This window comes from Macrosteles quadrilineatus, unplaced genomic scaffold, assembly GCF_028750875.1.
Source record: "Macrosteles quadrilineatus isolate MER2022 unplaced genomic scaffold, UCM_ALF_1.0 Scaffold_6__1_contigs__length_79288215, whole genome shotgun sequence".
NCBI classification, from domain to species: Eukaryota; Metazoa; Arthropoda; class Insecta; order Hemiptera; family Cicadellidae; genus Macrosteles; species Macrosteles quadrilineatus.
Genome location: NW_026542599.1, coordinates 44,078,875 through 44,097,822, shown reverse-complemented (window position 1 = coordinate 44,097,822; position 18,948 = coordinate 44,078,875). Strand labels below are relative to the sequence as shown.

General features: G+C 37.1%; 1 protein-coding gene across 2 annotated transcripts in view; it reads left to right on the top strand.

Annotated features, from left to right (window-relative positions):
• The first annotated feature begins 201 nt into the window (after positions 1 to 201).
• Positions 202 to 18,948, top strand: part of LOC128996360 (facilitated trehalose transporter Tret1-like) — a 178,436-nt gene continuing 159,689 nt past the window's right edge. For both annotated transcript variants that reach the window (XM_054421642.1, XM_054421641.1), the window contains exon 1: positions 202 to 255. In XM_054421642.1, the coding sequence (XP_054277617.1) occupies positions 226 to 255 (30 nt within the window). In that variant the 5' untranslated portion in view covers positions 202 to 225. The remainder of the gene's footprint in view (positions 256 to 18,948) is intronic.

Here is an 18,948-nt window from a genome sequence, read left to right as displayed (position 1 = left end):
TTTCAAAGACGGCCGATAAAAAGGCCTTGTAAAACGAACGACCTAGCATTTTTCGCAGTCAGTAACAACTTTCAATAAGATTAGAGTGATCAATTAACGATTGAGCAGTGGTGGTGGGGGAATGCACCAAGGGGAGTGTGTCAGTGGTGGGGCGAATGAGGGGAGGGGAGGGGTGGAGGGAAAAAGCAGAGCAGACGACAGTCGGTGTGCGACCAGGCTGCGAGTATGTGGGATGCAGCGACCGACCGGCATAAGGCAAGTTAACCTCAATCTGTCAATAACACACGATCAGCTGATCGAACTTACAGCGTTGCCAAATGTCGTGATTTATTATCTGCATACTGTATGAAATACAGTAATTGTTATTTACGAAGGGTTGTTGCGGATTTTCTAAGGGCAGTGTGTAGGTTGGAGAATTGTGAAGATGTTATCGTGGTTCAAGTGCCAGTTTTCAATCAATGACTAAATGGGGCTTTAAATTGGTTGAAGATACAATTAGTACAATTGGAAATGAGATTTTATGCTTGGTTGATTAGTGCGAACTGAATGTAATGTTTCGATAAAATTACATTACTGCATGTCCTAAAAGCAAAGTGTGTAAAAAGAGTAAAGTTTTTCGAAAGCTCTCGAATTCTAATATCTAAATATAATTGTGTGTTTAACAGATTACAATTAAGACCTCAGTTGCATAGTTTTTAAAGCTTGCATAAACGTGCACCAATTGGCGAAAGATCAAACAACATTTGAATATAAAAAATGTTAAATTAGTTAAAACGATCATGTAAAAGGCAATTCCGTTAGAGTATTAGAAAACCATCTAGTGTAGTATTTACTATTTGCTAGCTTCGTTGTGGTTAGTAATGCATCATCGACATTACTATTATTATTTTAAAATATATTAAGTGACAGTGATAGAATATTATTAATTGTAATGTTGGTATGGTTGTGACAGGTATATCTTTAGGGTGAACATGAGCGATTTTAATGATCAGTTAAACTAATAAATAATGTTACAAAATACTGTACCAATATTACCTTTGCAAAATTAATTGTCGAAATTTAACTAATTCCAATTTGAAACGAACCTAGCAACCAAATAACACAAATATATTGAGTATATATTACCGGGAATGTACACAAAGAATCTATATCTATAAATTGATTATAAAAATAACATATTATCGGGTCACCATTTTCTCTCCAAGATTCGTATGGACATCAATCCCCTCTGTATTATCGTATTATAATGAATGCTATCACAGAGATCTGTTATCAATGCAGTGATGTGACCTTGAGAAGTAAGTCGAACTATAGATAAAAGGGGTGGATGTCACACTACCTCTGTAGCCTGACTGTTATCAATGCATTGATGTGACCTTGAGATGTAGGTTGGACGATTGATAAGAGGGGTGGATGTATGCTGCGTATGTCACACTACCTCTGTAGCCTGACTGTTATCAGTGCAGGAATGTGACCTTGACATGTAGGTCAGATGATAGATAAGAGGGGTGGCTGTATGCGTATGTCACACTACCTCTGTAGCCTGACTGTTATCAATGCATTGATGTGACCTTGAGATGTAGGTTGGACGATTGATAAGAGGGGTGGATGTATGCTGCGTATGTCACACTACCTCTGTAGCCTGACTGTTATCAGTGCAGGGATGTGACCTTGACATGTAGGTCAGATGATAGATAAGAGGGGTGGCTGTATGCGTATGTCACACTACCTCTGTAGCCTGACTGTTATCAATGCATTGATGTGACCTTGACATGTAGGTCAGATGATAGATAAGAGGGGTGGATGTATGCGTATGTCACACTACCTCTGTAGCCTGACTGTTATCAGTGCAGGAATATGACCTTGACATGTAGGTCAGATGATAGATAAGAGGGGTGGATGTATGCGTAAGTCACACTACCTCTGTAGCCTGACTGTTATCAATGCAGGAATATGACCTTGAGATGTAGGTCAGATGATAGATAAGAGGGGTGGATGTATGCGTAAGTCACACTACCTCTGTAGCCTGACTGCTATCAGTGCAGGGATGTGACCTTGACATGTAGGTCAGATGATAGATAAGAGGGGTGGATGTATGCGTAAGTCACACTACCTCTGTAGCCTGACTGTTATCAATGCATTGATGTGACCTTGACATGTAGGTCAGATGATAGATAAGAGGGGTGGCTGTATGCGTATGTCACACTACCTCTGTAGCCTGACTGTTATCAGTGCAGGGATGTGACCTTGACATGTAGGTCAGATGATAGATAAGAGGGGTGGATGTATGCGTAAGTCACACTACCTCTGTAGCCTGACTGTTATCAGTGCAGGGATGTGACCTTGACATGTAGGTCAGATGATAGATAAGAGGGGTGGCTGTATGCGTATGTCACACTACCTCTGTAGCCTGACTGTTATCAATGCATTGATGTGACCTTGACATGTAGGTCAGATGATAGATAAGAGGAGTGGATGTATGCGTATGTCACACTACCTCTGTAGCCTGACTGTTATCAATGCAGGAATATGACCTTGAGATGTAGGTCAGATGATAGATAAGAGGGGTAGATGTATGCGTAATTCACACTACCTCTGTAGCCTGACTGTTATCAGTGCAGGGATGTGACCTTGACATGTAGGTCAGATGATAGATAAGAGGGGTGGCTGTATGCGTATGTCACACTACCTCTGTAGCCTGACTGTTATCAATGCATTGATGTGACCTTGACATGTAGGTCAGATGATAGATAAGAGGAGTGGATGTATGCGTATGTCACACTACCTCTGTAGCCTGACTGTTATCAATGCGTTGATGTGACCTTGACATGTAGGTCAGATGATAGCTTAGAGGGGTGGATGTATGCGTATGTCACACTACCTCTGTAGCCTGACTGTTATCAGTGCAGGGATGTGACCTTGAGATGTAGGTCAGATGATAGATAAGAGGGGTGGCTGTATGCGTATGTCACACTACCTCTGTAGCCTGACTGTTATCAATGCATTGATGTGACCTTGACATGTAGGTCAGATGATAGATTAGAGGGGTGGATGTATGCGTATGTCACACTACCTCTGTAGCCTGACTGTTATCAGTGCAGGTATGTGACCTTGAGATGTAGGTCAGATGATAGATAAGAGGGGTGGATGTATGCGTATGTCACCTCTGTATGACCTCTGTAGCCTGACTGTTATCAGTGCAGGGATGTGACCTTGATATGTAGGTCAGATGATAGATAAGAGGGGTGGCTGTATGCGTATGTCACACTACCTCTGTAGCCTGACTGTTATCAATGCATTGATGTGACCTTGACATGTAGGTCAGATGATAGATAAGAGGGGTGGATGTATGCGTATGTCACACTACCTCTGTAGCCTGACTGTTATCAATGCAGGAATATGACCTTGAGATGTAGGTCAGATGATAGATAAGAGGGGTGGATGTATGCGTAAGTCACACTACCTCTGTAGCCTGACTGTTATCAGTGCAGGGATGTGACCTTGACATGTATGTCAGATGATAGATAAGAGGGGTGGCTGTATGCGTATGTCACACTACCTCTGTAGCCTGACTGTTATCAATGCATTGATGTGACCTTGACATGTAGGTCAGATGATAGATAAGAGGAGTGAATGTATGCGTATGTCACACTACCTCTGTAGCCTGACTGTTATCAATGCGTTGATGTGACCTTGACATGTAGGTCAGATGATAGATTAGAGGGGTGGATGTATGCGTATGTCACCTCTGTATGACCTCTGTAGCCTGACTGTTATCAATGCGTTGATGTGACCTTGACATGTAGGTCAGATGATAGATTAGAGGGGTGGATGTATGCGTATGTCACACTACCTCTGTAGCCTGACTGTTATCAGTGCAGGTATGTGACCTTGAGATGTAGGTCAGATGATAGATAAGAGGGGTGGCTGTATGCGTATGTCACACTACCTCTGTAGCCTGACTGTTATCAATGCATTGATGTGACCTTGACATGTAGGTCAGATGATAGATAAGAGGGGTGGCTGTATGCGTATGTCACACTACCTCTGTAGCCTGACTGTTATCAATGCATTGATGTGACCTTGACATGTAGGTCAGATGATAGATAAGAGGGGTGGCTGTATGCGTATGTCACACTACCTCTGTAGCCTGACTGTTATCAATGCATTGATGTGACCTTGACATGTAGGTCAGATGATAGATAAGAGGAGTGGATGTATGCGTATGTCACACTACCTCTGTAGCCTGACTGTTATCAATGCGTTGATGTGACCTTGACATGTAGGTCAGATGATAGATAAGAGGGGTGGATGTATGCGTATGTCACACTACCTCTGTAGCCTGACTGTTATCAATGCATTGATGTGACCTTGACATGTAGGTCAGATGATAGATAAGAGGGGTGGATGTATGCGTATGTCACACTACCTCTGTAGCCTGACTGTTATCAATGCGTTGATGTGACCTTGACATGTAGGTCAGATGATAGATAAGAGGGGTGGATGTATGCGTATGTCACACTACCTCTGTAGCCTGACTGTTATCAATGCATTGATGTGACCTTGACATGTAGGTCAGATGATAGATAAGAGGGGTGGCTGTATGCGTATGTCACACTACCTCTGTAGCCTGACTGTTATCAATGCGTTGATGTGACCTTGACATGTAGGTCAGATGATAGATAAGAGGGGTGGATGTATGCGTATGTCACACTACCTCTGTAGCCTGACTGTTATCAATGCATTGATGTGACCTTGACATGTAGGTCAGATGATAGATAAGAGGGGTGGATGTATGCGTATGTCACACTACCTCTGTAGCCTGACTGTTATCAATGCGTTGATGTGACCTTGACATGTAGGTCAGATGATAGATAAGAGGAGTGGATGTATGCGTATGTCACACTACCTCTGTAGCCTGACTGTTATCAATGCGTTGATGTGACCTTGACATGTAGGTCAGATGATAGATAAGAGGGGTGGATGTATGCGTATGTCACACTACCTCTGTAGCCTGACTGTTATCAATGCATTGATGTGACCTTGACATGTAGGTCAGATGATAGATAAGAGGGGTGGCTGTATGCGTATGTCACACTACCTCTGTAGCCTGACTGTTATCAATGCGTTGATGTGACCTTGACATGTAGGTCAGATGATAGATAAGAGGGGTGGATGTATGCGTATGTCACACTACCTCTGTAGCCTGACTGTTATCAATGCATTGATGTGACCTTGACATGTAGGTCAGATGATAGATAAGAGGGGTGGATGTATGCGTATGTCACACTACCTCTGTAGCCTGACTGTTATCAATGCGTTGATGTGACCTTGACATGTAGGTCAGATGATAGATAAGAGGAGTGGATGTATGCGTATGTCACACTACCTCTGTAGCCTGACTGTTATCAATGCATTGATGTGACCTTGACATGTAGGTCAGATGATAGATAAGAGGGGTGGATGTATGCGTATGTCACACTACCTCTGTAGCCTGACTGTTATCAATGCGTTGATGTGACCTTGACATGTAGGTCAGATGATAGATAAGAGGAGTGGATGTATGCGTATGTCACACTACCTCTGTAGCCTGACTGTTATCAGTGCAGGGATGTGACCTTGAGATGTAGGTCAGATGATAGATAAGAGGGGTGGCTGTATGCGTATGTCACACTACCTCTGTAGCCTGACTGTTATCAATGCATTGATGTGACCTTGACATGTAGGTCAGATGATAGATAAGAGGGGTGGCTGTATGCGTATGTCACACTACCTCTGTAGCCTGACTGTTATCAATGCATTGATGTGACCTTGACATGTAGGTCAGATGATAGATAAGAGGGGTGGCTGTATGCGTATGTCACACTACCTCTGTAGCCTGACTGTTATCAATGCATTGATGTGACCTTGACATGTAGGTCAGATGATAGATAAGAGGAGTGGATGTATGCGTATGTCACACTACCTCTGTAGCCTGACTGTTATCAGTGCAGGGATGTGACCTTGAGATGTAGGTCAGATGATAGATAAGAGGGGTGGCTGTATGCGTATGTCACACTACCTCTGTAGCCTGACTGTTATCAATGCATTGATGTGACCTTGACATGTAGGTCAGATGATAGATAAGAGGGGTGGCTGTATGCGTATGTCACACTACCTCTGTAGCCTGACTGTTATCAATGCATTGATGTGACCTTGACATGTAGGTCAGATGATAGATAAGAGGGGTGGATGTATGCGTATGTCACACTACCTCTGTAGCCTGACTGTTATCAGTGCAGGGATGTGACCTTGACATGTAGGTCAGATGATAGATTAGAGGGGTGGATGTATGCGTATGTCACACTACCTCTGTAGCCTGACTGTTATCAGTGCAGGTATGTGACCTTGAGATGTAGGTCAGATGATAGATAAGAGGGGTGGATGTATGCGTATGTCACCTCTGTATGACCTCTGTAGCCTGACTGTTATCAGTGCAGGGATGTGACCTTGACATGTAGGTCAGACGATCGATTAGAGGGATGAATGTGCCTCTGCTATGTGGCGATACTTCCTTGTTACAGGAACTACAGGTTACAGTTACTTTTACAATGATGAATTAGTGTACGTGATCCTAATATAATTGGTTGAAGTGAAACATGTGATTCGGATTTGTGCATATTATTTAACAGTAAAACACTTATTAAAGTTTGTTAAACACTTGTAATAATTTTAATGAAAGATATGTCCCAATAATGGAGGGTTAGGATTCAGATTCATAAACTTTGTCAGAATAAATAAAATATTTGATTAATTGTTAATTGTTTTTTTACAGTTTCTTCTCTCAGCAAAATATTTTCCAAAATTATTTCCTCTAAAAATTATGAATCATAAGTCCTAATTTAAACGTTAAATGTAGATTTGGATTGTTAATAGGTTTGTGAAGTGAGTAATGCACGATAAGTATTTAACTGGCTATGACGTGGCACCAAATTTGGGATTAAGTTTCTCTTCAACAAGGAAACTCGGAATCTCCCAAGAGCCTCCGAAATGTCTCAAAATAAAACCTTCGCTGAATTGTATAATATTGTTTAATCAATGGTCCAAGTACCAATAAATGCAATTAATTGTTATTTTTTGTATACAAGTGGACATCCCTGTCAAATCTGAAGTACGATTATGAGTGTTTTATGTAACGGTTGAGTGCATATTTTGCTATCTTATAATCAGCTTTCTTTTTGTCAATAAGACAACAGGACATGAGATCGGGGACAAATAGATAGTTTGTTTAATTTTTGTAAAATAATAAAAATAATTAGTGAGCATCTCCCGCATGACCTTATATATCGGCCAAAACATAGCTTAACACAGTCTTTGGCCGATCCATTTAATTTACATATATTTGAGAGTATCATACATAGCTTACTCTATACTATTACCTGGAAACGAAAAAATCCTGTACCTTAGAATCAATTTGAAAACATCTATTATGCCACTTATTCGTGACATTGGTTAACAAAGAGTGATTATAATTTGAAAGTCTACTTTTGTGTCGCTTGTTGATGGTTCGAAACTAGACCCGACTTGGCTTTTCATGTGTGGTCCTGGCTAAAAGAAGACTCATTTAAAATTTAAATTACTTTGGAACATGAACCAAACTATATGTTAATAGGCAAGCGTGTTTCTTTAAAACCTTTTTTCTCAGCTCATGTGCATTGCAGGAAAAATCGACTTATAATGTTGGAAATAAATTTTCCTCTAGATGTGCAGAATCCCTTCATAAATTAAAATAGAATAAGCACAAAAAATGAATTTAAAGTTAAAAAAAAGTACATAGACCTTATGGGTTGCCATCCTGGTAACGAAATAACAACGCAATATTAACAGAAAATAAAAAAAATGGAAGAAATTCCAATCAAATGTTCTATTTACAGTGTGGTGTTAAAATAGAGAAGTCTGTACATTACATATTTTTTGTCGAGTTTTCGACCACTGGATGACCTCTAGTATCAATTAAATATATAACATATAATCATTATAAACATTGTATGCCTATAAACATTGTTCTCATTTTTGCTCAGCCTACAGTAAAAAATGTTAAAATTAAAGCATGTTGTCTCTTTTGCAATAATAATTCAAATATACTAATTGCGCTACAGAAAAAAACGATGTTTTGCGATTTGAGTTATAAAAACACAGTGGAAAAATATAGTACAATAATGTTCTGTCGTTCACAACAAGGGCAAATTACCTTAAAAATACGAAAGTACACTACCTTTTCCGAATTACTAATTGAGCTATCGAAAAACGGCCCCCTACTATTATCAGCTAACAACACAATGCATATGATCAGGGGTGAAATTTCCTCTCTCATAACTCACAATGAAAGGAACACCTGGAAAGGTTATTATAATTAATCCCTGCAGGGGTTCTGAAATTAGGACCTCGCTGGACCGCCGCGCGCCGCACCGATACACGCAAGGCTATTGTACACATCGTCTACACAACACAAACACAAACCCTACACACACACAAACACACTATATAGTCACAACATTTTATATGGTCCTAATGTTCCAAAACCATAATATTAAATCATTAAAACTTTACCTAGGCATTAGATGATTTCGCCCTAATGTTACAAAGTCATAACATTATACTGTACTATTTTTACGATACAAAATAGTATATTTTTCATCACTAGAGCCACAAGTGACTCTTTTTGACCCGAGGTCAAGTTTTACCTCGAAATCGAGCGAGGGTTAAAAAGTCACTTTTTGCCCGTGTCGTGAACTATATTTTTCGTCAAATTGCATCATTAATCTGCAGTATGACGAAAACATAATATCGTCTTTATCTTACAATTTCATAATATTATGTCATTCCCTTCACACAGTCATAACTTGGTATGATTTTTGTTTTACAAAAACAACCATGTAATATTATTTATGTACATTTTAATTTTTTTTTTTTAATTTGTACTATATTTATTTATACATATTTATTAGCTGAGTATCCGTCCTTCTTACGGGGTTGGCATATAAGTATAATGCTTATTACAGTTATTGGAGAGGACACGGGTTAACAAAATTTGGTTCTTTTAATCCATACGGTATGCTCACCATAGTATAGCACACCATAGCCATAGGGTCTACCACTGCACCTAAACCATAGAAAAAAGTTAAAGTTCTCATTGTGTACCACAGCTTTTTGTTGCTAGTTGGATCAAATTAGCTGTTTTCATAAATGTAAAAAAATAATAGTGCAGCACCCTGTTTTTAAACCTTGTAATTTTTTAATGCTATTTAATATCATAGATCCGACTTGTGCAACTGTCTTGAAAAAAGTGGCAAAATTCTTTAATTCCTTTTAAATATACATGGGTAACTCCAGAGCCACTGGGGCGGAGCCCGAAAGGATTTTTGAGATAAGAATATGTCTATATGATAATCGGGAATGTGAGCTATCATCATACCAAATTTCAACCCTGACGGTTTAGTATTTTTCGTGTTTACTTGTCACAAACATCCATCCATCTATCCATCCATACATCCAAACTTTCTCACTTATTATATTAGTAGGATATATAACAAAAATGTTGATTTCGCTCTTATTACCGTAGCAGAAAACCAAGACAAAATAATCCCCTTGTTATCTAACACTGATTCACTGCCCTAGCAATCAGTGTTAAAACATACGATTGTCGTAGAGTTGGAGAATGTGTGATACTCACTGCTGACTAAACAATTCCTTATCTTAATAATTATCAGCTTGACTTTGCTGAGTTTGTGATATAGTCAATGGTTTGTGCCAGGTGGAGAAGTGTACTGTTACGTCAGCATACTTCAGGTATGAGGTTTCACACGCATTTGTCACATGGAATATTATGTCGTCCATTGGTTTCAATTATACAGGGGGATTCAAAATTACTGCTTTACTTTTGTAACTCTATAAATGAAAAACCATACACCTTATCCTCACGGGTTGAGGATCAATTTAAAGAGGAGATTCTAAAGTTATGTTTGACACCACTTTGGTAAACATAGTTGCAAAATTAGCCTATACAAATATGTTTAGATTTTAAATACGAGTTTAAATTAATTACACACTTTTACCTCTCTAAATCTCAAACCTTCGTACTCTACGTTGAATTGCCAAAAGTTTTAAGTAATACTGGCAGGGGCCAATAGCTCTATAATTTACCGCTCAGTCATTGTTGTCCGCCATTATTGTAAGGCTGCGAGGGCCCTTCAAAAATCATAGCGTTCTGTGTTAGGGACGACTTCAATCATCGAATGGATGTGTGCTGTGCAGCCAGGAGGGGCATAGAGCGTTTATAGTTTTTAGCCATGATCTTGTTCAATTTTTTATTAAATCACCTGTTATTGCGTTTATACTTTTTGACGCCGAGGGTTTCATAGATTGTAAACTCTATAATTAATTTTAAACCGTAGTTAAAATTTCAAAATGTCTGTAAAGGATAATTTTGCAACTACAGTATGTACCATAAAAGTGTCAAACTAAACTTAAATCTCCTCTTTCAATTGAGTCTCACCCCGTGATGATAGGTTGTATAGTTTTTCAATTATAGAGTTTCACGTTTCACCTGAGGACGGGATCAGATTCCAGATTCCGAAACGTTGTGTATTGTTTTTTACCATCAACGACATTAACTCACCATCACCAACAATGAATTTCTTGTCACTGGTCTTTGAGGACCTCCCCCCTACACACACATACACACGGTTGTGTCCTGACACGTGAACGCTATATCTGACCGGAGGTGAGTTAGTCACGGCCAGCCAAAGCAAATACCATCAAACAAGACTGAGCCGTGACGTCACTACAATGGAGCGATGTACATCGCTAACGCATTGTGTGGTTACATGGCGCATATACTACGCACAGCTGTATGGGAGTATCAAACACTAAAACTGAACCATTGATGCTATGATTTAGATGCTCATTTGTGGGTGATGACTAATGTATACCTAATATTGTATGTATTTTTCGGAAATAATCCAACAACAGGTCCATCAAAACATGGATTGCCCAATGTCGGGGATTACGGCATGCCGGGCTATGAAATGGGCCTTAACAGTTAGACGAATATGAACTAGGTTCAGACATATCAAGGATTCAAATGACAATTTTCCAAATTAGAAGGCTATACGACAACGATTTGGTTAAAGAAACAAAATAATCTTAGAGTTTATATATGTGAGGATTCTAGATTTTAGATAAAGTTCTCCTTCTGACCTATAGTTTTTTACCGTCTTCATGGCTGGACCTACAACATAGGGCGAGGTATGGATAACTAGCCTACGGCATCATCGCATAGGTAAAAGAAACCTTGGTGATTGCCTAGATTTAAACCAGGTTTACCACTTCTAACCACTAGACCAATATACTGTCCTGATTTATGTTTTCACCTAGTTTACCCTGTGCACTACTGTGTTCTCAATGGTGTCCAATTAACGCCCTATTACACAAATAAATTGAATAGAAACTCCTAGTGCAATATTTTACTTGGTAGCAACTTGTTTCATATACTTAGTCATGTGTACCTAGGAAGGAAATAGACAAGTTGAATTGCTGTTTTTGCACTGTGTTCACATTTTGCTACGCCGACGCAGCGATGAATATGGCAATGCGGAGCTCCAAGACAAATACAGTAGTCTTGTTATCGATAGTATTGTTTCGAGTTTCGTCATCGTATGATTAATCATTTATTTTTAGCCATAAAAACACGATTAACAAATTGGGAGTGGATTGGCTTTGTTATGTGATACTAACGGCTCATTTTGAGAACCATTAGACATCTAGCATTTATTTAATAACAAGGTTTTGTTATCCTCACTGTTTTGTCGTTTGAATTTAACAATTTGTTGAACCAGATATCTGAACTAAAAATGCCACCTTTTGACTGCTAAAAAGTCGTCACTCGTATAACGAATATGATTACTTGGCAGTTACAGAAACACATAAATATTAAAGAGGTTAATCAATCAATTCAATTGTTCAAATAACTAAATGAAAAAATCAAAGCACTTTCAAAAAAATATGCTATTTTAACCTTTTGTACACTTGACTTAGAGGCTTAAAATCACTAAGTTTGAATCAGAAATTAAATGTAAACTCTTTACGATCAAAAGATTATTCGATTTCGTATTATATGTAGAAATAACAGATTATGTGAGAAACGTAAAGTAAACCCAGTGAAGTGGAGCTTTTGGAAATTCTCTAAAAATCCTTTATCCTCTGTACAGTAGAGCAAATGTATATAAATATAACTTCTATAAGTATGTCTAGTTAGGCAAAGTTTTTTTTTAAATCACTAAGCCCTAAAGCGAAAATGTATCAGCTGTAGTCTGGAACATTGTTCAACATTTCCAACAAAAAAATTCATCCACAAACTTCGCCAAATAAATCAGTCCCGATTATTAAAATTATTTCAGCATCGCTATTGGTTTGTTTTGTGTTCTCGTGGCTGATTCGTAGACGTAAATTTAATCTGTATTAGATATTGATCGGCCTCAGGATTAAATATTATTTTAATATGAGAAATCCCATTATTGACTGACGCGCATGCAAAGGAAATGCAAATCACACGATCAAAACAAAGTTTAAGTGCAAGAGGCAACATTCTACACACATTAGATTACATTTCTAGGGCGCCGACTCAGGCGAATATGCATAGATATGAGTGTTAGATGAATGCCATGATAGCCTTGTTACTGACTAACAGGCTATTTAGCCAAGCCGAACCTTTTACCCCTGCCGCAGCATACCTGCAGACAAAGTGAACTTATTTTGTCTGATTGGATTTTTCTAAAATATTTACATAAACAAGAAACATTTTAATCCCTGTTTAAATAACATTAGATTCAACGAGTGCTTAGGTTTGCTGCTACGGAGAAGGTCAAAAGTGTGTTTTGACCAATCGTTTATAGTATATAATGAAATAGATAAATTTGTCCGATTTGATCAACATATCCATAAACTAGTCTATATAAATAAAATTAGAGTTTTGTCTGTACATTGCTCAGAATCATAAATGTTCAGGTTATTTTTACGTTTTATACATTAAAGAAGCCGAAACAAGTCTCATCTAAATTTCTGTCTGTCTGTCTGTCTGTAACACTCAAGATGACATTTTACGCAATCTTCTCCAGGAAAACAAGAGTACCTATCAAGATCCAAGTCATTTTAATGAATTCACTGAATTGACTAGAGTGTCTTTAGCCATTAAAATATGGCCTCACTACTTTGTAAATACAATTACGGACGTTCAAAAATGCAGATTTGTGCAAATCTTTGTCAAGAGATCGTCCAATTTTTATCACATTTAAACATCTATGAAATAACAAACAGCTGTTCGGATCAAGATTGTTTTTTTCTAGCTGTCACTGATATGTTTACAAAAATGTTGTTTACAAATACCACAACTATTTCCGATCACGTTTTGAAAGCAAATCCCAACCAAGTGAGATTAAAAACGTTTTTCTTACATAACGGAATCGCAAGTGCAATAATATAGTGTAACCGTAAATGAAACTAAATAACTAGGCATCATCCAGGTCAGGAACCAGAGATTCTTTGTCTATAAAATTGTTCTTGAGTTTTGATAACCAGAAAGAAGACCTTGAATCAGTGTTGATAGGGCTGGGAAACTTAAATTTATTAATGATCGTCGCCAATAGCTTACAAACAAGGTTTCCACTCATCGGCGGCACTTCAATGGCGGTTGTGTAAAGTGTAAAGTAAAAAATCACAACTGCAGTGGACGATTGTAACAGAGGTTTACGGATGATGCTTAACTCGCTTTTCCAATGTGTCACTTTCTGTTCCTACTCATCGTGTGATGCAATTGCTGGACCGTACAGCCAATAGGTCCATAGCCCATCTCTTGGGTACGTATTATAAATTAACCAATCTAAATCCTCTATAGTTCTTCATTATATATAGTGAGCCTTCATTTCGACAGCTTTTCGGGTCATCTCCGGGCTAAGCAAATATAAATTGTTTATGATAAAATTTGATGACATTAACAAAGATTTTAAATACTAATTTTATATGTAATTTGTTATGCTTAAAACGTGGCAAACCCCCTGATTAAGTTCTGTACTTTTGTTTTTATGTTTTTTGGTAAAGCATTAATGTCCAACTTCTTTCTCAGTGTTTCACTGAAAGGACAAGAGCACCTTTGATAATGAAAATGTCAACCCGAATAAAGTGTTAAATGGTGAGGTTGAGGTAGTACTTTAATACTTTTAACCATTTTGGAAAGCAACTTTCAATTATAGGCCTACCTTAGGGCCATGCCTCATATCATTAAAGCAGATCTATAAATGATTTTGTTAGTTTAATCATTGGATTTAACATATGGACCAACACGATCCGGGTGACATTTAATTGGAAGCATTTGTTTTGGCTTGATATACTGTATTTGCGAAGGTTTATATATAATAGTTTTGCCAGCATATCCGCAAATATGCAAACCAACTAACTGCTGTTCTTAATATAAGAAGGTTTCAACTGACTAGGGCCTACTATAAGATCCCCGTGCGTAGAACGGGCACACAGCTAATAAACTATAAACAAATTTCTCAATAAGAATAATATAGGAAAAATTTACAGTTCTTTGGAGTTTTCACCGTTACCTTCAATTGTACAACAGCATTTCAATATACAAAATTATTTGTTTTGTAGGCTCTACACGATGGCACCGAATTGTCATTACAGCCATCGTAAAATAAAGAAAATTGAAGAATATTATTATGAGAAATCCCTCAAATTTTCGTATTGAATCGCATCCAAAAAGGGAAATATCACATGATCAAACCAGTTTTTAGAGAAAGCCGAAAGAAACAATCGCAACACAGATGTCCAAGCAGAGTTTTTATTTGACAGATACAAGAAACCACCGGGGATTGGCTGGGTTATTTGACGTTTCTCATATGTTGCAACTCACATCTCCACCGGTTATTTGGAGAGCTCAACGCGTAGGTGTGTACATCACTCAACTTATTAGAGTCTGTTTTGACAAAGAATTAGATAAATCTGTTCACGATTATTTGTGAGGATGGAATAGTAATATACCGGTTGCAGTTTTAAATATTTAATATGTTTTGTAAATGGGTTGTTTAGAAAAAAAAATTATTATATTTAATTAGTTTTTTAAAATCTAATCCTATATTTAAATTAACTCAAGATTGGCTATCTAATTCAAGTTTGGCTTCTTAATACCTATTCAATTTTGGAATAATAACACGATTTCACTCAGGAACTATTTAAACTAATTTAATACTTTTCCGGAACACCTAGGTTTGTCCCAAATATTTAATGATCACACAGGAGTGAATGCAAATTAATATTTTGGTTTTCTAATCCCATAAGATGCAGTAACAGCGCCAGCATCGATTCTCCATGATCAGATACTTGGCTCAGCTGACTGGATATCTGAAGTAATTGAGTACGTGCTCAAGATTCAATCTGCTTATTGAGTGAACGATGCGATTATCGAACACGTTGCCGTTAGAATATCGAGTATTCGACCGACCACTTGTATTTGATTCAAATTGAGGTACTTGAGATTAAACTAGGAAAACTGCAGTAGTCAAATAAGTTTAGTTAAGTTGAGTTAAGTTCAACGGTGCGATAATCGAAATCTAAATATCGAGTATATGACTATTCATTGTATTATACATGTTTAGATATGTGACATTATTGACTAGATATCTTCATGGATCAAATATGCCTATAAGATCAATTGAATAATCTATCATATCCTATATTCTTATATGAGCAGATTTTGGCTTATATTGTATGCTTTGGTATGCGTGCACAAAGATCTCGTAAACAGCTCCTACGACTTCCTTAAAATGTTGTGCATGATTTATTTCTGGCCAAAAAACGTATTTACTGCAACAAAATTTTAATCATATTATCTTTTCACAACGTTTCCATCTAAAATTCAACAAACGCGGCTCAAAAATATGTTTTTGAAAGTTTTTTTTGCATCTGAAAAATCGATTTCTTATGATTCATTTTCGTAAGCAAAATCAATCTAATGCCAACTCTAAGACAATTCAAGATCGCAAGAGGCTCGGTCGGAAGCAACGATGTCAAATAAATCTTCAACAGAGTAATCGCTTAAGTTTGTAAACTCTGAGATTAGTGAAGTTTGCTATCGCGTTTGTTGTGTACAATGTGCACGACTGTGAGTCGGACTTGCATAATGACCGAGTGACTTCTGACAAGTAAAAAGCTTGATTAATGCATGCTTGTGCTGAAATCTATATTTTATGTAATCTATTTAACACGTTTTAAAGAAGAGGTCTGTTTGTTGTTCTGGGTGAGAGTAAATACCTTTGAATGCAAGCTGAAATCCACCCATCCATCCATCCAAATTATATAAATCCCAAAATACCCATGAAATTTTGAGAAAAAACTATCCATTAGTTCATAAATTGCCCTTTAAGGTCGTAATTCATTTCTAAAGGGAACTTCCCATATACCTTATGTTAAAAATACCTCAGCTGTACTTATTTGTTTGTTATTCTTTCAACTAAAATCAGGTGTGATTTGTTTGTATTAATGTCTTCTGTTTTGTTTATTTCAGCTTAACTTAACCAATCAAGAGTTTTATTACTACAGTACTAATTATGAAGTCAAACGGGGTAAAGCCCGTGGGTGACAGCTAGTTTTAATAAATGGTATTTGAAACCAATGATTTAATGTATCAAACTCCTTACACTTTCGTCACAATGGATTTATAAAGTACTTTTTTTAGTTTCCATGCTATCAGCGTTTATTTTAAAATCACAGACTATTATCAGGTAATAGGTTCAAGTGTGTAGACTTGCTGGGGACTGAACCCATCATTTCCCAGTCATAAGTCCACTACGCCAACCAAGTAAGCAAGATTCATACAATTGACGGAGTAATAAATGATCTAGATCATGATTACATAAACAAAATTCCTTAAATTATCTACTTCCTACTTATATCCCCATTAAAATCTTAGTTGAACATCTCACATTGTATGTAAAAACGTGAAATTTAACTAAGATAATTAGTTCGATGTCGTAGTTTTGAGTGACCCTATTCTAAATATTAAGGTTTTATTTAAAACTGATAAACTCTTGCTAATATCCTGAATACTGCAGAAATTTGTTGTTGGGCAATTTATCATTGTGGTGCTTCCTAACAACAGGCCAATGTTAGATGGTATCAAAATTGGAGTTTGCGTTATTGCCTTACAAAAATGGAAAATATGTAATTTATTGATACCATTTTTTATTTTTATTACCGTACGGTATCCTGTAGTTGACTTAAAATACGACCAAATAATGCTTACAACACAATATTATACTATTCCAGGACAAAATCTTAAGGTCGACTCACTTGTTTTTATTTGTTTGACAACAGAATCTTTAAATGATAGAATCCTGATCAATGTGTCAACGTAAAAAATTGTGGTTGCAAAAGAAATCTTACCCATATTTTACCAACAACACTATTTCCAATCCCATAAATGAGTTAGACAGACAAACTATCTCAAAGTGACCACAAACATCTTCGACTTCAGATTTGTTTTGCGAGTGATTTAAAACTATTCAACTTTAAACTAAAGAAATTCATAGAATGGGGAAAGTCAATGTGAAGCTCGACTTTATATTATCAGATCGGTGCAAACTTTGAGAATAGACAAACATAGTGTCTAGAACTAACATTGTATACCATATTAATCGCCAAATTAACTTTTTGTACCATATCTTATCCTGCTACATATTCGAAATGGTAACAATAAATGACACGTGGAAAAGAGGTTGATTGAAATTCTATCATAAATAATAGTTCAATGTAAGGTACGTAGTGTAAACTTTGAATATTTAGGCAATGAAAAAACATACTCTAACTTAACTTATCACCATATTTCCTATTAAAATCCTGTTGTGTGTAATTAAAAGCTAATGCGCCAAGGATGGTATTTAAATGCGAAGCTGTTATAGCTGAACAACTTGGCGATTTCCGCAGAACAGACCCTGTGGGTGGACGAGACCGGCTAACGACCCGGCTATTATAACAAGGGATTGTGGATATAATTTGAGTTGTATAAAAAATTCTAAATTTACCCTTAAAAGTCCATCTGTTACTAATACTTCACGACCGTTGTTTTTGCTAATGATTCTTGAAATTGAATACATTTATTTATTATTTTTTTATTACTTTGTTTGCTTACCTTTAATATTATACTTTTCTACTTGAATCTTAGGTTAGTTTGTAAAATTTGCACATATTTTAGATCAAAGACTTTAATCTAATCACAAAATTAACCAAAGAGTATTATCCTGAATGCTGTAAACTATAGTATAGCTTTCAATAGGTTTATCAAGTACAGGAGGGGTCTCGTCACCTAAGAACGACCCTGTTTTACGTTTTCAAATAGGACAAACCGCTTAAGGTGGATTCCGAACCATCGGACCACTTGTGACTGACTGTGCAGATCGTAACAAAGTCCTTCAGATCATAAATTCTTTTCTCACCACGAGACTAGCCGCATCACCATCCACTACTAACTAATATAAATCAACAATGTTCATTACGATTCAAACAAGAGGAGTTTTCATTTCATTCATTTGTAGATCTGTTCAACGCGAAACAAGTTTATGCCACAGACGCACCGCGGACATGACGCACTTTGTTCTTTTTTGCTCGTTAACAGAAATCTCCTTCCAACTGTTCGAAGTTTGACACGAATACAATGGCAAGGAACGAGGACGCTCTTTCATACAAAACACGTGGAAATACGTTGGCAAACATGTCTTTGTGCTGATGAATAATTAGGTTGTAAACGGTAGTAACACGTTTCAGCTTTCAAAGTAGTTCCTGGTTGTTACAAGTTTTGATTCCTACTTTGTAGTACGCATACAATTAAACTACCCAATATGATTCATTATCAAT